The sequence below is a fragment of the Pholcus phalangioides genome, unplaced genomic scaffold (assembly GCF_987345545.1).
Source record: "Pholcus phalangioides strain wild (caught in Gottingen) unplaced genomic scaffold, Ppha-v1.0 ptg000005l_1, whole genome shotgun sequence".
NCBI lineage: Eukaryota > Metazoa > Arthropoda > Arachnida > Araneae > Pholcidae > Pholcus > Pholcus phalangioides.
This window is the reverse complement of record NW_028301598.1, coordinates 6,184,969-6,205,855: the sequence shown is the minus strand read 5'-3', so window position 1 is coordinate 6,205,855 and position 20,887 is coordinate 6,184,969. Positions and strand designations below refer to the sequence as shown.

Sequence of the window (20,887 nt, the reverse complement as noted above, 5' to 3'; positions counted from 1 at the left end):
TTCCTAAAATTTTTTGCCTGTGAACTGCAAAACTGCTTTCCATAACAGAGCGGACACCATTGTAACACAGTGGGCATTATTGCAACAGAGTAAGCAGAAATTTTTAACTGAAACAAAGATATCTCAAATATTCTAAACAGGCCATGCAAATACACTTATTTTCCCAAATATTATATACAAAATGTGGAAGGTGACCCAGAAACTCCTCTTATAACCTTTGAAAAACGTCCACGCCATGACCGAATTCTAAAAACATGCACCCCATCCCTCGTAGTTTTAATTTTGGTCTGGTAAAATTATTAAAATCTGGTCAAAGTGGACACTGGACTTGCTCATTTGTATCACCTTGATGTATATTATATCATCAGGGTGATTTTTCTTTCACTTCAAAAATATTTTGTTTATATTGAATAGTAATTTGATGTTGGTATAAATCTTGTGTTTATGCCTCACACATTAGTGATCCAGAGTGGACTGGGGGGGGGGGGGGAGTAGAGCCTGAAAACAAAAATAATATAGGAAAATAATGGTTCTGTTCTGTAAAATATAGAATGTATTATCATATAACGACCTTTACTCATACTAAAATGCCCCTTATGACACATCTCCCTGGATCTGTACTACTTTACTTTTGTATTTTTCTGAAAAATAACAAAATGAGGAATGTGGTAAAGGGTTTAAAAATTGAATAGATAACTCATTAAATTCAATTTAAACCTTCAAAACCTTTTAACTAAGAAAAATTTACTTTAAATCATAGTTTTCGTTCTGTTGCATTGCTTGAGTTTTTGGAAGACATAACAAAGTGGACAAATTAGCCTAAATTTTTTTTTCATTATAAATTTAAATGATTGATGAAAACTTTTTTATATTTTGAAGCATATCTCCATGTACTATCAATTGATGTTGATATAGATGGGAAAAAAATCATAATTACTTACGATAATGATGTAACAGAGTGGACATCTGACAGAGAAAAATCTGGTACTGAAGATAAAATGTGAATATTAAGCCATTTTGCAAGTCAAACCCAAAATTTTTAATCAAGCATTAAAAGTGAACCTTTCAAGGAGCTCAAAAGTGTTATCAGTTTTAATCTGGTATAAAAATATATTTCCCAAATGGGCATAACAGAGTAGACATTTTAAAATGGTAAAATTTTCGGGACATGAACAAAAAAATAGTTTTTCATAAGAAAAAAACCTTATTTTCCAAATTTTATTGTCAGTTTTGTTCATCTATGGCACATATAGAAGATGTGATACCAAGTTTTTGAAAAAAAATTCCAGATTTGCACCGTCTCTTTGTTTAACAGTTTTTTGAAGCTGGGACAGCCAGATTTTGACGTTTTGCTACAATCAATGATTTAAAAAAAATAAAATTAGATACCATCTAAAACAAATTAAGAAATGCCATATGACAGAGAATTAAATGAAGGACTAGAAAAAAATTAAAATTACTACCATAGTGCTCTGAAATTTTGTAAAAAAAAATTATTAACTCTTGGAAACAGTTTGTAAATTTTTTTGGGAATGACCTATATGCTTTTTGTGCAAGAACTCTTAGCAAAAAATCGATCAGTCTGGACATTGTAGGAGCTCATCTTTTCTATCTATAAGTATAGAGACAAGGGGGGGGGGCACCTACAAACCTAACTGGGTTATGCAAACAGTGTAAAAATAATGAGATGATTCAGTTTTCAACTCCTTTTTTTCTCATTTATCCAATTGTGAAGCTGTTCATTTCAGCCTTTGATCAGTTTTTGTTTTTTCTTATAGTGCTGCTTTGTATTTTATAAGTCTTATTCTTAAATTTTCGGCAGAACCTGGAATGAATTGAACGATTTTTCATAGAAACCTATGGGAAATCACGTTTTGGCTGATGAATGCTATTCTGGAACGAATTATCTTTGTTAGTTGAGGTATTGCTGTAGAATAATGGAAATAAATGTTTGAAATTGCCATAATAGTGACCATAAAATGCTTTTATTGAATTAAAAATTGGGTAATTGTCAAAACATGCAAACTTAAGACTGAATATGTTATGTGCTAAAAACATCTCTAATTACGATATGAGCATTCGATTTGATGAAAACCACACACAAATTCTCCACACTTCATACATTTTACATGCACACATACATCTACGCTTTATGCACTGAACTTTTTGCTATTTTTTTACCACATGTTCTGAAATCTTGATATTCATTAAATTCTTGCTGGTTTAATTACTTAAAGCAGTTGTATTGAGCCATCATGCTTCACAATATCAAAAATCTTCATTCCCAAATGCAGCTAGCAAGTTTTTCACCTGTAAATGACAGAATCTGCGGAAGGTTCATCCCTCTCACCATCATCTGTGTTGATGCTTTCTTTTCTCCTAATACCTTCAAAATATCTTTTGGACTTGGAGTAATTGTTTTCTTACAATTATTTCACTTATTACTGCTTATAAGCTTCAGATATTAATAGTTAAAGGATTTTGGATATGAAAAATATCCAAAAACTCAAACTATTTTTATTTTATAAAATTACATAAATACTATTATGGGTGCAATTTCCCCCAGGTAAATTTCACAATACACATAACAAAGTACAGTATATGCAAATGTGCAACTACCCTGCCCTTTTACTAACTGAGAGTGCACCAGGGAGAAGTGATAGAACCAATAGGCTTAAGCATATTAGTCCTATACATTTCAGCCCTTTCCTCACATTTTGGAAGTGGTGGAGCGTGGTGAAGAGGACACACCAGACCCCCCCCTCCCCAGTCTCCCTCTCAGGGACTTAACCAGATGCTTTGTCAGCCAGGGCAAGCATGTATTCTGGTGCCCCCTTTAATATTGAGAGGTAAAAGTGTGAAATTTGTTCCCCTCTGCTCCGATGCTTGGGGCAATCAGACCCTCCTGCTCCTCCCCCTCTCGCCACAACCCTGATCTAAAATGACCAGTGCCTGCATTGCACTGCTTTCTAATGCAGGTGTGCACAACCTCCAGCCTGCCAAAGGGCACTAGCCAGTCCAAAAAAGGTGTTCTGGTAGAAAAGTATTAATATGCACAAAACTATATAATTATCCCTACGTTGACAGTACTTCCTTCATAAAAATATGCAAAATCAAGATCCTACCAAGACATTGCCAGTTGTGGCAATGTCCTTCCTTCATAAAAATATGCAAAATCAAGATCCTATCAAGACATTGCCAATTGTGGCCAAAAAATTGTCAATAGGTAAGTAAAATTGTCAAACCTAGCCAAAAAATTAAGAAAGGTAAGCAAAGTTACCAACTGTCGTAGGCAATTAGGTTAGATAGGCTAAAGGTCTGGCAGGAGGCATGATTATGATGATGTCAATGTATTTATACACATATGCCTAGCTTATATTAGATCACCTGCACACATCTTTGATGTGGGGGGGGGGGAAATGCATGCTGCAATGGGGGAAAAAATATTCTGTCATTCACGAAATAAAATGTATAAGTGTGACAAATATGTGAGATGTGAATATTTTATCTATAATTTATTATGACAATATTAAAGTCCTAATCATCAGAATTAAATTTATAAGTTATGAAAATAATCCCAATCTCTTCGGTTTCAGTAGAGAATAAAAATTCAAGTAAGCTTCGTCAAATATATAGGAATGAATGGGACGCATTATAAAAAAGTAAGGGCAGCCAAAACCACACAAATATCCTTTAACCAGTCAAGTGGCAATGACGAATATATGGGTCATAATGTTTCCAATCCTTGAGTGGTGATGACGACTATATGGGTCAAACTTTTTCCAATCCTTGAGCGGTAGTGACGAATATATGGGTCATGGAAGACCTGTTCCTTCCCCCTTGACCTATTGTACATTGACTGACACCTTCAACGCCTCCTAATCCTTCAAATGAATGAAGCGCTCGGTTGAACAGTACAATGAATTGGTTATAGACCGTCACAATAAATACCGTCTGTACAGAATAAGGTGTGGCTTTTTTACTGGTATCTTGAAAGTAAGAATGCTAGATTGTTAAAATGGAATTAGGGAGGGGTGGTACAGAGAAAGAGGGAGAGAAACTGTTTATCTTTCTAAGGAGGGGAACTGTTTTTTCCACACTTATATTCACAACATGTGAAGCTGTACGTCAAAATGTTTCTCAAAAATATTTTTTTATTTTATTTTAATTTTTCAGTGATATCTCGATATAACGATATTCTCGAGACCATGAAAAATATCGTTGTAGAAGGGTTATTGCTATATTGAGAGGCAGCACTTTAATATTAGGCTATAGGCATTGCTAAATAAGACGAAAAAATATCGTTGTAGTAGGATTTATCCATAGCCCCCAAGGGGTGGGCTGGCAAGGCTGCAGCCCTGGGGCCCGGGAAGATTTTCATTATTTTTGTTTTTTAACGCTATAAATCCATCATAAAAGGGCCCGCGAAAGTCTGGTCGGGGGGGGGGGGCTGCAAAAGATTCCAGCCTAGGGGCCCTAGTCCAGGATGTGGGGGCCATGGATTTATCGTTGTATCAGTGACATTGTAACGAGATTTCACTGTATATAAACACATAAATAAACGTATGCAATCCACTAAAATCCAACAATAAGTTTATTGACTGGAAGATGAAATTAAAATTAAATTTTTTTCCAGAATTTATTATTTTTTTTTAGAATTTATTCTTAGTTATATGTATAGATTAAGTTATATGTAAGATTTAACTTGAGAATTGCATAATATTTCGTGCTATTTGTTAATACACAACTGCTGTTTTAATTATATTTTACAAATTTTTTAAATACAGTGGAACCCCGCTACAACGATAAGCGATAAATCCTTCAACAATGATATTTTTTCGAATTTTGTGCGGAAATGTCACTACTCTAATGTTAAATTGATGCCTCTCGATATAACGATAACCAATATTTCCAAATATAACCAAACGATATTTCTTTCTTGGTCTGCATAAATAAATATATATAAATGGGCAGGGCCGCAACTAGGGAGCAGGGGTGTAAGTCGATTGCGCAGAAGATAAACCGTTTATAGGTCGATTGCGCTCACCCCGATATCCAAGCAACCCGATTTCCAGACTTGGCGCAATCGACCTGTTGGGGGAATACAAACAATCCCATTTTCGGCGCAATCGACCGAGCCCCGGGAGCAGGCGGGCCTCGTGCCCTGGACGCTGGACCAGAGGGGGGAGCAAATTTCATTCTCAAACCTTACCTTCAACATTACAAGCGGGGGGGGGGGGACAAAATGCGCACTTGCCCCGGGTGACCAAGCATCTAGTTGCGACCCTGCATAACAGTGGCGAAGCCCGAAATTGGGCAGTTTGCCCAGCCAATGTCCAAATTTTGTGCTTTGACCGGCCCCATGTATCGATTCCTATGATTTAGGGTCATCACCACGTTGGCATAGTGTTTGGTGATAATTGTGACCATTTATAATTATGGCTAGCGACAGCAACTCTAACGATCAAAGAAATTGGTATATCGATATCTTAGAGATCGATATACCGATCAGAAAGGCTCAGAAAGACCGTATCAGAAAGACTTTTTTTCTGTTTTGAAAGCAATAATAGTCTATGTGACTTGCACCCTACCAAGGGAACTAAATTTTATAAAGAAATAGCTCGTACGCGGTATACGTCAAAACCAAGACTTTCTTTATTTGAAAACGTATGTGATGTGGCCTTTTTGAAACATTGTGCTGCATGTTTAATTTGTCTTCGAAAGCAAAATCTACTGTATTATCCGACATCTTAATTTCCTCAATTTTTTCTTTTTTATGTGAAATTTGAAAGAAAAAAAATCATAGAGAGATGTCGGTTTGTCAAAAATAATATTGAAATTGACATGTTTTCTGAGCAGCGTCAAGGCATGAAACGACCCCCCCCCGCCCCCAAATACAGAATGTTTCGTTGGCGTATGAAAAGGGGTTCAAACTTTGGCCGAGATTACAGCGTTATTTTTCAGTAAAAACTTCACTCCCCCCCCCCTCCTTCAGAAGAAAAAAAATTTGACCCCTCCTCCCCCCCCATTCTTGAGAAAATCCTGAGAACGCCTATGTTGTATTTAGTATAATTTTGATACACAAAGCTACTCGATATATATATAGTAGTTTTCGTAATACATACCATGCATGCAAAAAAGAATGGGATGATTGTGGTCCGGATTTGATAATATAATTCCTTTTGTATAATTCTTTCATTCTCTTTGAATGATTCAAAAAAGAGACCAAAAATTGTTTGGTGTTTATGCACTTACTAAAATAAAAGACATATTTTGTGCATACTTATTTGGCAAAAATGATTTAAACGCAATACGGTTGACATTTACAATCATATCAAGAAAAATAATAATCGGTACATATTATTTTCTATATAATCACATATTGATGATATAACAACATTCATATGGAATGTTATTATATCATCAATTAAGTTTTTAATCTTTATTTTAATCTATTCATTTTAAGAATGTTCAGATTACTGAAAAATGCGTATCGCTCGTGCAAAATGTGTTATTCACTTAATCGTATCATTTTCCAAGCTGGTACGGATGTAATGAAATTCGCTTATATTGAATACATTCGCTGTTTTTTCTAGCTTCGTTATAAGCGGGTACAACTGTGTGTATGTATGCGGGGTTTTTTTTTTTAATGTGTTTATAGAATCCTATGATAACACATGTAATTTATGCGAAGCGTAAAAATTAAATTATATGTGACCAACTGAATGTGACATTACATTGAGATAAACCCTGAAAAGCAGTTGTTATCGTTGATTCAATTAAAATTTTGACAAATATTCCATTTCTTTTGTTACCTTTTATTTTTTTTTTGGTCTGTATATCATCAAGCAAAGTAAATTTCATCAAAAGAAAAAAAAATTCTGTAAGATACATCGCTTTGCTAAACATGCCACCTATCGAAACGAGGCTCAAATAGGCTTTTAAAACGTTTGCGTTTATAATGTATCTTACATTATTAATGGCATGTATTAAATACATCATAATAATTGCTTCCTTCCATATACACATAAAATCTATATATTTTATAATCAGTTAGTTTTTTTACGTGAAGTATAAATCATTTCGTGTTGTATAAATAGATTAAATAAAAACGAAGGTATTTTTTTCCAATTCATTGCATATTTTAAATTTACTCATAAAATATAATATCGATATTTGTATAATTAAAATCATCGACTACTGTTATTTTCAACTTTCTAGGAAATTCAAGGTACACCATGTATGTATATTTTTGTGCCTTATCACACATAATGTGTGTTGCTTTCATAAATTTCCTATATTGTTCAAAAGTGTGCAACCTTTTCTCTTGCGAAAAAGCTATTCGATTAAACTGAAAAGTATACATTGGAAAAGTGCATCACACTTCTCGGATAAAATGTGCTAAGACACTTTAGTGATACCACAAAATGATAAGTCGCATGCAACGTCAGCGAAAGAGGAACGAAAAAATTGCAAGGAAGTGCGATTATAAAGTAATGTAACGCCGTGAAACTCTACGTAGACTCAGAACGGGCTTAAATATTTTTGTAAATAAAAATGAAAAGAAAAACTTTGTTGCGTAATCCCTGATACCCCGTTATAGTGTTGCTGTGCATTTAGAGAATATAAACGCTTCTTTTCGCCAATAAATTAGTGTGAAAAATACAATATATATACAGTGAAACATCGATATAACGATAGTCTGCGGACTAAGAAAAAATATCGCTGTAGTGGGATTATCGCTATATCGAGAGGCAGCCGATTAACATTAGAGTATAGACATTTCCAAATAATACTTGAAAAATATCGTTGTATCAAGTGTCATTTTAGCGATGTTCCACAGCAATAGGAAAAATGAACTTCTAAATATGTCTATGACCACGACAGGGAGAAAAAAAAATGGCCAATACTGTAACAAAAGAACAGGTACTGAAGTTGAGTGTGTATTAGTAAAGAATAGGATGACTTAGGAATAGGTGTAGCCAACCTGTCACTTGGATGGACCCCACCAACCACGCCTTCTCTGTTGTCCTGCATGTTTGTTGGGGGGGGGGATAGCACTACTTGAGATAAAGAAGCTTCGCCACTTTACAAGTATTTTTCCGTATAACCTCACACCGTTTTTCAAATAGAAATCGAAAAACCTTTCACCGCTCAACCGGTTAATATATAGGTCACTATATACAAACCAGTTTCTAGCCCATGGGTAGGGTATGAAAAATCATAATTTTTTTATTTAAATCAGATTTTTTAATTAAAATTAAACTGACTGCTCATTAATTAAAGCAAATATTGTTAATCATTAGAAAGGATATTTTCATAACCCCTACCTATTTTTTTTTACCTAATTTCCAAAATTTAATTCAGCATTAATGAATAAACTACAAACTATAAGTAAAAATATGAGCACCAAAATTCTGTGTTTATGTAACATAAAAGTTTGTTGAGCCCAAATCAACTTCATGGACTAACATTTCTCTCATAGACAAAAGTGCTTCTACTCTCTTCCTCTTTAAAGTAAATGCCTGGTGGCAATTCAGTATCACATATGGTGCAAGGTTTCTTGATTCACTCGATTTACAACCAAAGTGTCATTCAGTATCTACTAAATGAAAAACATTGCATTGACAAGATTGTTTCTTGTGCAATTGATGCATGCATTTTAATATGACGTGTTTCCTATTTGCACAATGTTGCTTTAGAATTTACAAATTTATACATTTTTATTCTTTCACAGATTCAATGAGTTTCGGTAAAAAACAAGCAAACTTTACACTTTTTCACTTTTCGCATTAAAATTTCAAGTTCAATGGTATTTATGTTCTCATAATATCTATTATTTTAAATCACAATTCGAGGCATAGAATTCAAGGCTTTATATAAAAACTAAAATCTCTCTGTTTTTTTTATTCGTGAAAACCTAGTGCCCTATTCTAATATATTGCAAATGCTTAGCACAGTTATATCCAAGTTGAACTCCCTGTATTTTTGTGAAATTTTCTCCATTTGAATCAATAATTAAAAAAAATCAAGTGATTTCAATTTCTTCATACCCTGCTCGTGGGCAGTAGAAATATCACATATCAGGCCAGAGAACTGATAAAGTTGTGCACTCCTGTTCAAATGGTATAGTTTGAAGGTTTTTATGGGTTGAAATTTCATTGATGGAATGTCCAACCATGGCACCCATGTCACTGAGCGGTACACTATGGGGCAGTGCCCGCTGCTAAAAAAAACAGTTTTATCGTGATACTTTTGATTTTATTAAAGTGTCTGATTTTTATAAATGGTGAATAAACAATAAGAAAACCAAGGACCTCTTAGAACAGGGTACTTCAACCTTTCAGCCGCAGCGGGCCAAATTGAAACTTCCCACGAAGCCTGCGGGCCACCAACTTATGTAAGTGACATCTTAATTGAAGCAAATGAAGCCCCGAGTTAAACAGGGACAAAAATAATTGAAATTGTTTATTTATTCTGAACTTATTTCTTTGATTAATTATCAGTTGTGATTAGTTCTGAACTAATTTTTTTCACTGATTCTGACAAAGTTTTTGAGTAAGTACTGATTGAAATAATTAGTTCTTAGATTGATTTTAATCTGAAATCACTTCAAGTGACTCTGCAATTATTAATTGTGGTAATTCTGAAACTATTTCCCCTCTTGATATATCTTCAAATCTTCATTTCTTTCAATAATCATGTTATTACTCATTTATTGATTGTGAAACAATTTCTATCAGAAATTGCAAAATTATTTCGCTCATTGATTTATGTTATTTTTTTCAGTAATTTGAATTTTTTTTTTTCAAAAATTTTAAAATTTCTTTTAATAATTCTGAATTTTCATCAATTCTGGAAATATTTCTTGCATTAATTCTGGAATTTTTCTTACATTAATTCTATAATTATTTCTTACATTAATTCTATAATTATTTCTTACATTAATTCTATAATTATTTCTTACATTAATTCTATAATTATTTCTTACATTAATTCTATAATTATTTCTTACATTAATTCTAAAATTTTTCTTACATTAATTCTAAAATTTTTCTTACATTAATCTTGTAATTATTTCTTACATTGTTCTGTAATTATTTCTTACATTGTTCTGTAATTATTTCTTACATTGATTCTGTAATTATTTCTTACATTGATTCTGTAATTATTTCTTACATTGATTCTGTAATTATTTCTTACATTGATTCTGTAATTATTTCTTACATTGATTCTGTAATTATTTCTTACATTAATTCTAGAACTATTTCTTTCATCAATTCTGAAATTATTTCTTTCATCCCGGGGGATACAGGATAACTTCTCTTTCCCAGTTCACCTCAGTATAATATCCAGAAAATATCTGTTTCATTGATATTTCTTTCATTAATTCCAGAATTAATAATTTTTCAATATTTTCAACCATTTTCTGAAAATGATCTTTAGACCGTGACAAAAAAAGCAGAGAACCATAAATTGAAGACAACGGTCGTATGCTATGTTTGGAAAAGAACATGGAAAAGAAGTTTTTCTTCCTTGAATCCAATGAACATATTAAATATATATAAGTACCTGTACAGATTCTTCTTGCGTTATTGGTTTCAAAATGTGATTGGCAGACCCATGGTTCCCAGTAGTAGTCAAGTATTTGATAAGGTGTCGCGAGTTCGATACCCAGTTCGTCCTTGTCAGAAAACTTTCCTGACACAGGGGTACAACAAAAAAAGGCGACTTGACCGCAGCAAAAATTGCTACCGCAGGGAGTCCCCCATCGAGGTGTTAGCGCACCAACCTCTCGATGAGTATGAAAAACAAGCCTGCCGTTCGGAATCGGCAATAAATTGTAGGTCCCGGTCTAATTAGCCCTCGTGTGCAGAAAATGGCCGTGGTGTGACAAAAATGATCAATGATCAAGTATTTGATAACACATGTGCTAGACCAGTAGTTCTCAACTTTTAGAAGCCAATACCCAGTTTATTAGTTTTTTGTTAGTTGAAGGCTTGTCATATACATGACTAATTGGAAATAAATAAGAAATATTGAAATATGGTGAATCATTCATGCCCCGGTGGTTGAGAAACACTGTGCTAGATGCATTTGAGAAAAGAACAAAGGAATTACAGCTAAAATATAGTGAGTGGCTATGCCATTGCCCAGGGAGGATTTGATTTCCATGCTGTTTGACAAAGGTTGCTCGGGTAAGCACCAATTGAAACCACTATCCCTATATTGAGTAACAAAGAAAGCTTATTGCATCGTAAGATGAAGATGATCTTTTAACACTACTGAACAATTGTTTTGACTTGGAAATTTTGTTTTTTATCCAGATTTTAAATACACTATGAATGCATTTTTTAGGAATTGAAATTGTTATTTATTTTTCTCTTCTAAAAATAGAGTATAGAATCACCTATGCTTCATTACATATCAGGCGTAAGCAAACATGCAGGGTGTTTGGAAAAAAGGTGGGCTGATTTCTAAGAGGCGGTAGAATGCATTCAAATAATCTGTGTCTTTACATGTGTATAACACAAAAATTTTGCCATCTTTATACAGTTGTATGAGAAATGATAAAATTGTTTGCCTGTTGTAACAACTTGAAAACAAAAGCAACAGAATTGCAATGGCAACACCTCACATTATTTCTGCCAGTAAATTGAGTATCAGCTTGAAGCTTAAATTCTCTTGACTACTCCACCTGGGATGAAGACGGGGTGGGACCCTAAGGATTCAGGTCACTTGATCCCCCAAAAATTTTTTGTGAAGCATGCCCTCAATAATTCATATACAAAGCAATGCAGGTACCCTCCCCCATCCCGTGTATTTTATAGAATTCCTTATATACAAAAAGTCTGACATCCTAGTAACTCTTCATTGTTTTGCCTTATCGGAACCCCTGAGTTAGAGGGAGGTGTCACTTGATTGCTGTGGCACTACTTACATTCTAAAATTTCCAAATCAATGAATAATACACAATGTAAACTCGAAAAAATATGAACATTGATAAAATTTGATTGCCCCCCCCTCCCCAACCCGTTTTCCTAAAACCCCTCATACAACTATATTTCAAAGCAGGTTTAATCTAAAAATATATAAACACTAGCTATAATACCCGGGTTTTCTTCAATTACTGGGAGGATTGGAGAATATGCATGTCTAAAATGCATTGATAGGGAACCATGATAACCAAAGTAAACATTCTGAAAGTGATTGTTGAGGCTCAGAAAGCATTGTTGCTCGACATTTTTTTGCTCATTTTGGGCATTTGCCCTGCTCTTACGAACTTTTAAAGTAGCCCATTGCTCAAGTCGGGTCCCATTTGGTATATATGCAAAATTTAGCAACAATCGATTAAAATTGTAGATTTGTATAGGGAACATACACACACAGACACGTACACACACACAAGCACACACGCAGACAGAAAATCAATTTTATATGTATAGATTTACAGCAGTATCACAAATTTTCGCAATAGCGGTCAAAAAGACTGCTCCAGTATTTCAAGTGTTAAAGAATACATGTCCGTAAATACAAAGATTACAGTATAGCACGCTGTATGCATTTTTTCTTTATGAAATTGTCACATTTTTTGCCGAAACCACTAGCATTTCATATCTAAAACTTGACATTTTGATGTTTGAATAAATTAATCATAGAAAATGTGTTCAATCACGAATTAAAGATATTCAATGCAAAATGAATGTCATGCTCTACAAAATAGATTTTTTTTCAATTATTTATAGTATGGATTGTTATAATTTTACATGCAGTCAAATTTTTAGATGTTTTCCCCAGAAATACTGAACCTCTTAACAATGGTAACCTGTGGATAATGGCCACATTTTCTTTGTCCCATTTGTTGCCATTGCTGGGATGTTTCACTGCACCTTCATTTTTTGGGGGCCAGATCTATATGAATTGTCCTATATTATCTATTGATATCATTGTAGAATGTGTTTCTAATTTCATGTCGTGATTGAGTCACAAGTTTTTAATTGCATTCTACTCTGTTATTAGGGTTTTAAAGTGAGAATGAAATAGTACCTGTATTGAACACATTATGGCATTTGGTGTCAGACCTAATATGGGAGAGTTTGGTGCAGGACGGGGCAAATGGGTTTGCCCGACAGATAGGGAGCTATCACTTCGTGCCAAGTAAGTTTTGATTTCTCTCTCTCTCTCTCTCTCTCTTATTATTAAAAGCATTTGCCAAACCCCCCCCCCCCCCCAAATTTCATTTTAATGCAGTGATTGATTCCCAAACAGTGTGTTATAACACCTTTATATTTTGGGGAAATTATACTCATGGTAATAGAGGGTTGCGATTGCTAACCATTTATATTAATGCCAAAATACCTCAAGATTTAGCCATAGTGCCAGCAAATATTTAAAATTTATATTCTATGGGCGCAGCAGACATAAAAGTTGGGATACAGTCTAACTATTATATGAAAATCTCAGATGATGTTCATGTAACGAGTGCTACTACTATTTAACTGTACATTCACTTTGTGCACCTTCCTCTGCAGAATTTTTTGCAAATCGGTGCATGCTAGAAAATGTACGTTCTGCACACGTGTAGGTTCCTAGTGTATTTATGTTATTAGAGTTGTGTTTTTTTTATGTTCTGTCATCTGTATTCCATATTTGCACAAACCCCCTACCATATCCGAAAAAATCAGTTCATCAGTTTCTTTCGAAATTTTTTTTTTTCACAGTTTCATGTAGCGAAAAGGAAGAACAAATGAAAATTATCAGTCTTTGGTTCCCAGCAATAGGTTAAAATGTATATTACAGTCAACGCTTGATTTTGCTAACCTCCAATTTATGTGCAAATCACATGTTTTTATAAACTAGTCTTTTGGTCTCAAACAATATATCATTTCTTTCAATTCTTTTCTATTTACAAACTTTCCATTTTGCGAATTATTTGCACACGTCTGTGCGGGTTTGCAGAATCAAGCATAGACTGTATATCCCGATTCTATTCAAAGCTCAATGGTAAAGATATTAACTAGTCTGCTGAACTGACAGATTTTGTCAGAAAAGCACTAGTCACGCCTGTGCAATGTGTAAATGAATAGACTCTGCTATTGCCAGAAATCGTTAAAGATTTATTTCTAAGATGCTAGCCACTCATGCAATTGGTTGAAAACTGAAGACAAAAAGTTCAACCACATCGACCCGATATCCAAAAATAATGTATTGTTTCTTAAATTGATATCTGAATGAATAAATGCCAGATTTATCCCATTGCTGAGATCTCTTCCATCCCAGCTTCCTATCAAACACAGGAAAACTTTATTATTAAGGTAATTTAGATAGTATTTGCAAATGCAGTGTGTATTTCAGTAGTCATGTATCATTTGTTTTTAATTTACTTTTCACATAAATAGTGTTGTTAATAAATGCTGGAGTAACAGCTTAATTATTTCATGGGTGTCATGATTCCTTTTTTTGTAGTGTGTATATACTTATACTTCAATTTGTTTTGTTTTTATTTTCTTAAGATTGAGGACAGGGTGGTCCGTGAAAACAAGCACTATCAACTCATTTTCGAAACCAGAAGCTCTGAGCGAAGCAGAGCAAGAAGCTATTATGAATGTAATACGTCGAGCAGAGAATCTTGAAAAGGTCGAACAAGAAAGAGTTGGGTAAGAAAACTTTCACTTAAAAGCACACATCTGAGCCACTTCAAGAGTTTTTTCATCAATAATTAACATTATGTCTTATCTGTGTTATAAGAACGCATGTTGTTTATATTCATGATGAATTTTGAATTTTCATTGATGTGTGAACAAATCGTTTTGTATATATTTCATTGAATGTTCAGAAGGCTAGTTGAAAGACTGGACAACATGAAGAAGAATGCAATGGGTAATGGCACGACGCAATGCATTCTTTGCGCTGATGAATTTGGTATACTCGGAGCTTCGCCTCTTCTTTGTAGCGATTGTCGGAAGGTGATTTTTCTTTAATTTTTGTGTTTTGCATGATTCCCTCATTATTTTGAATTTTTTTTGTCAACTTATTTAGTTCTTAGTTTTGATCAATCTTTTGTTTTCATTTAATTCTTCCTGGATCAATATGGATGATTTGTTCAGCATTTACAGGCATTTTGGCTCACACAAACACTTTCTCTTGATTTAATGATGAGGCAAAAATTTATTTTAAAGAGTTTATTTTGTTTCTATATAAATATGTGTGCAATTTTGGGTAATCGGAAGCTATTGAATTTTCAGGCTGTCTGTACGAAGTGTGGTGTTGATACATTTAGTGCTAGTAGAGAACCTGTCTGGTTATGCAAGATTTGTGCAGAGACGAGGGAGGTAAGAATAAACATGCATTTTGAAAATAAGCTCCTCAATTGTCATATTAGGATGCATAAACAATATCAGAACTAGATGATCATTTATTGTGGAGAACAAATCTATGACAAAAAAAAAAAACTGTGTGCCTTCACGCATTCACTGCTCCCAGAATCTTCGAAGAGGTTGGTGAGAATGATCAAGCTTGTGGGCAATACATTCATATGTCCACTCAGCTTTTCTCAATCTAATGATACAACGTCGTTAAAAATCTGTTGCATAAAATATTTTTGAATGCATCCTCGAGGGATCTCCAGCAATTGGCAAATAGCTTATCAAGCGAAAGGTATAATATGCAAAGTCTCTGAGGCTGCTTTAAAAGAGCAATGTGGGGGGAAAGGGGAGGGTGTTTATTCTCACTCTCTGTGGTGATGGGAATATTTTTATAATTCCTTTGCAACACTAGTATTTGCATATCTACATGTGAGATATGACTGCCTGCTTCATTCTATAGTGATTTGACTATTCTTTCTTCGCTCATTATTTTTGACTGAGTATAGATAAGTTACCAATATGATTTTCAACAGTAACGCCAAAATTGCTAATGTTGAAACTAAAGGATGGTTACATTTTCATTCTATTTGCTCACTAAACTAACTTATATATTGCAAAAAAAAAAAAAAAAAAAAATCTTTATTGATTTTTATGAGTGTTGCTAATTTTGATTAATTTTCACTCCATGGCTTCTTATTCACTGATTTGTTGCTATTATCAACTATCCTGTTAGTGGTGGTTTAGCAGAAATTATCTTTCTAATTATTATTATCATTTTGTTCTTGTCTACAATTATTCGAACTCATCGACATCATTCTAATTGCATCTAAATTCTAATGCAATTAACTTGTTTGCGAATTTTTCTTTAAAAAAAAAGACCTGGAAAAAATCTGGCGCTTGGTTTTACAAAGGGCTTCCGAAATACACTCTCCCTGAAAAGAAAATTGATCAACCTTCAAAATATGGTGGTGGAATTGCAAACAGAACTCCCGTTGCAACAGCAGTGCCAACGTACAATGCCTGGCTGCAAAGCAAAGGTAGGTGTGGTTTTATTTTCAAGATACTGATGATTTTAAAAAAAGGAATTGTCAGATATAGACCTGCTTGTTCATGATTAATCTTTGTTTCAATAATGTGTTCCAAATGATAAGTTTTTTATTTTTTGTAGATGATTTAAGATGTATTCTAAGATGATACAGGGTGGGCAAAAAGTCTGTAGAAACTTTAAAAATTCATAAAAACCAGAAAAATAACTGAAATAAAAAATGGTTTACTGGGTTAGCATCGTTAGGTCACAGGAATTTTTTAAGACCGGAAAAAACTAAAAAAACAGCCACTAGGTGGTGCTGACATACACAACTCAAAGAAAATATATGCAAATAACAGACAGCATGCCTCCAAATCGTTTATTACAGCAGTATATGTTCCACATGACCACCAAAACAGGGGATAACACATTGCAGGTGAGTCACAAATCCAGCAACGGCAGAGTGCAGCAGGTCCAATGTATACATGACACCTCTTGGCAGATTGCTCTTGTCCAACAGATTGGATGGACCGGATCGATTCACCCAAGATTTCAAGTATCTCCATAACCAGAAGTCTGCCGATGTCAAATCTGGAGACCAAGGAGGCCATGGGAACCTGCAATGCCTGCTAATGATTTTGTCTTCCCCGAACATCTGTATTAGGAATGCCTTGACCAGAATAGCAGTGTGACTAGTTGCTTCATCTTGCATAAACGTGAAGGTAGAGAAAGCGCATCACTTTCACGCAAACATGCCACAACCTTCTCGCGCAGAAGCATTATTTAACACTTCTGCATTAATTATGTGTATTCACCGTGGCCGTTTTCCACCCATTTACTGGGCACTGTGTTTCAAAGAAAAAAGGGTCCTATGATGAACAACACCCACACCACACTGTCACTTTTGGGGAATGCGTGGTTTCTGCGTGTACTCACGTGAATTAGATGTTGCCCAGATCCGACAGTTATGGGTATTAACGTCGCCATGAAATGAAAAATGAGCTTCATCTGTCCACAAAATATTAAAGACTCAGGTGGGATTCTGTTTGATTTTGGAGTAAGCCCACCCCACAAATGCTTCCCTCTGTACGGATGGTAAAAAAAAGTTCATGGCACGTCTGCAATGTGTATAGGTAAAGATCAAGGAATCCATGAAGAATATTGCATATTGAGGATGGTAGTAAGTCCATGCTTCTGGCAGCTACACGAGCACTGCTGGTCCCTGCAGCTGATTCAGATACTAATGCTTCCATTTTGGCTGCAACACGTGGCAAACGTGCCTTCCGTAAACATGGTTGTCCGCCTTTTCCAGTTCTTCATTCTTCTGAACTCTGAATTTACGCTAGGCAATGGTTGCTTATTCCTAGTGCACATAAAACAGCTTCACCAACAAAGCTTTATCCTTCGCACTCAGCATCCTTGTTCACATACACGGTTTATGACATGGTGAAGTAGTTGTGGATTAAGAACGTAAGTTCTTATAACCATCTCATTTGCATATTTCCACCGAAGTCGCTCATACCAGCGCTACCTATCGACTGTTTTTTTAGTAATTTTTTTTCCTGTTTCTATGAACTTTTTGCCCACCCTATATTATCAGTCCCTTTGTGTCTATGCCTGCCAAATTTGACTTACGATTCTTTAAAATTTTGTTTAATTTTGCAGCACATGCTAAACTTATGCAAAAATTTTCCAGATTTGTGGTTCTTATAAATGAAGGCTTTTGTTTTTTGCTGGCATTCCATTTAGTTACTTAGAAACATTGGTGGAGACATAGAAAAAGATTATTTTTGGACAGTTTCTCTTGAAAAGGAAGCATAACAGTCCATTTGACACTCACACACATCTGTCACAGCCCATCTCCGTTCCTGGAGAAATATCTTATCTCAATTCAAAAAATCTATCATTCTTTTCCCGCTTCTACTAGTCTATTGTTTCGCACTCATTAGGCACAGTTCAGAATCACATCTTAGCATGTTTCGGAATGATGAGACAGATCTCTTGGAGCATAGGTGGTCTATGACAGTTATGTGTGTTAATAGACCTTAAAGAGGGTTAAAATATTCCAGAAAGCTGACTGTATGAACAATTTGAAGTTGTCTGAAAAAAATCTTGCCTCAGTATGTACAAATACAGTGATCTCTCACTTATGCATCAGTGTAAGGGAACAAGGTAAATAAGGGAACAAGGGAACAATAAAAGATGCACAAGTGAGAGAGGCATATAGCATTACTCACCTATATCTTTGACTGGGAGTATAGAAAATCATTTTATAATTGACAGAAACATATAAGTGAGAGACCACTGTACCATGTATCAGGGTTCAATGGATCCCAGATGCCAGGTCACCACAGCAACTGAAAAATCTGCATTGGTGCTCAAAATTGTCTGTATGTGATTGCTAAATTGGCATGCAAGGATGGCGCACAATTTGTGGCAATTTCATTATAGTGTGTTTTTCACCATTGAAGGGGGTATTAAGCTATGGAAAAGTAAAAAAAATATATTACTTGGGACAGTTCTTCGTGAGGAAAAACCATGCATGGCTCTTAAGAAATGTCCCTGGCACTTAATTTTTTTTTCAGTTCGTCAAGTCATGTCATGTTTTGTGAATGAAATATTTGTGTTTATCATGATTATAATTATAAAAAAACTGTAAGTTCTTTGAGTTAAATGAAGGGAAATCAAAACACGAAAGTGATGTGTATATTTTCTCCAAGGTCGTAACAGCAGTGAGAAAGAATACACAGATAGCTCAGATGAGGAAATAAAATCGACTCGATTGACAAGAAGGCAGACTAGCAGACAGCTCAGCTCAGACTCTGGTAATGAATTCATTTTTTTAATTCTGTAATATACAAATGAGTTCTTGATATGTATTGTTTTTTTTAAAAGAAAAGTCAATGGTTAAATTGCATACAAGACATAACTTGGTAGCAGGACTAACTGAACTCCTCTCTTATTTAGTTTGATGCAAATTTTATGTTGAAGTTCATAAATACCAATAAAAAAGCCACAACAGGCAAAATACCCAATGAGGTGACAGAAAAAAAAAGCCCATGTCTAAACTAAAGTAAACAAAAATTTGTCAAGTATATAGGAACTATATAGAAAATATATCAACCCAATAAAAACCAATAATTTTGATAAAATATAAATACACTGTACATAAAAGTTATGGTTGTCTCATCTATAACTATGGGTAGTTTCTCCATTTATCCCAATATGTTTATCATTTTTCTTTTTAAACGTGTCAGTCTTCACAACCCCAGAGGTAAGCTTTTCCATTTATTCACAACCCCATTCGAGAAAAATTCCCTGCAACAATACAACCTAGAATTGTCTCCTACCAATTGATACTGATGTCCCCTTGTTGAAGCAGTAGATTGCTGGTGTATAAATAACTCATGGTGGTCCATCCTATCCATCCGTTGAAAATTTTAAACACTTCGATCATATTCCCCTGACATCTGCATTCCTCTATTGTAAAAATGCTCAAGAAACTTAGATAAAACTTAGAAAATGTAACCAATAAGCGCATCTGTTACATTTAAGCGAATGTAACCAATAGGCTTATCGGTTGTTTTTCTTAAGATTCGTAAAAGGTCTTTTATCAAACTTTTATAGTGTAATGCTGGGCCTGTGTCCCTGTGTAAGTATGGTCTCTAAAACCTGGCCTAAGCTAAGCCTATGACCACCTGATTTATTCTTAACTGCTCTTATCGCTCATAGATGACAAACTTAGTAAGCTGCTAAATAATTTTTTGCGATTAAGAGATGGGGGAAAGGGGGATTTTTTCTCTTGGATAGAAATTAATTCTCAGATTTATTGTTACTAATTCTCATTTATTCTCAGATAGAAATTAATTCTTTAACTATTCACACAATTTTAAGGATCAAATATGCTTAGCCAACATGGTAAATGTATGGAATATTGGTGACTTCCTATCAGTGAAAGATAGTAGAACCTTGTTTGTATGACGCTCAGGAGGCCGGGTCTAAACTTCATTTAACCCTTAACTAACTTGTGAAAATTATGTACGTACCTGACATCGTGCCATTTTGACCCCCCAGCAAATATTAATGCATTTAAAAAAAATCAACAAGAGTTTTCATAAAAGCAATGAATTTTTTACATGACTTCATTCATCTATCAAGTAATTCACTAAATAATTTTTCAAATTTATTCAATTATTTTCCTCAAAAATGGTCTTTTATTAAGACACACATTTGAAAAAATGGAGGGATGTGTGAATTTTGAATAAAACTTTCAATTACATATTAAATTTTTTTAACGTTATTTTCATTATTAAAATATTAACAGACATGATTAAAATATACTAGGAAAATAAAATTTGCCAATTAAAATAATATGTACTATATTTTCACAAGCACCAAAATTAGTCTTATTCTAAGCCAAAAACACAGTACTTGCAAACAACACCATGATATACAGATCACACAGATCTTACTTACAATTCACTAGCATTACTAT

General features: G+C 34.3%; 1 protein-coding gene across 2 annotated transcripts in view; it reads left to right on the top strand.

Annotated features, from left to right (window-relative positions):
* Window positions 1-20,887, top strand: part of LOC149085788 (rabphilin-3A-like) — a 71,561-nt gene that overhangs the window by 6,629 nt on the left and 44,045 nt on the right. For both annotated transcript variants that reach the window (XM_089232187.1, XM_089232188.1), the window contains exons 2-7: window positions 13,021-13,158; window positions 14,514-14,657; window positions 14,837-14,966; window positions 15,246-15,332; window positions 16,243-16,402; window positions 19,113-19,217. In XM_089232187.1, coding sequence (XP_089088313.1) covers window positions 13,064-13,158; window positions 14,514-14,657; window positions 14,837-14,966; window positions 15,246-15,332; window positions 16,243-16,402; window positions 19,113-19,217 — 721 coding nt within the window. In that variant the 5' untranslated portion in view covers window positions 13,021-13,063. The remainder of the gene's footprint in view (window positions 1-13,020; window positions 13,159-14,513; window positions 14,658-14,836; window positions 14,967-15,245; window positions 15,333-16,242; window positions 16,403-19,112; window positions 19,218-20,887) is intronic.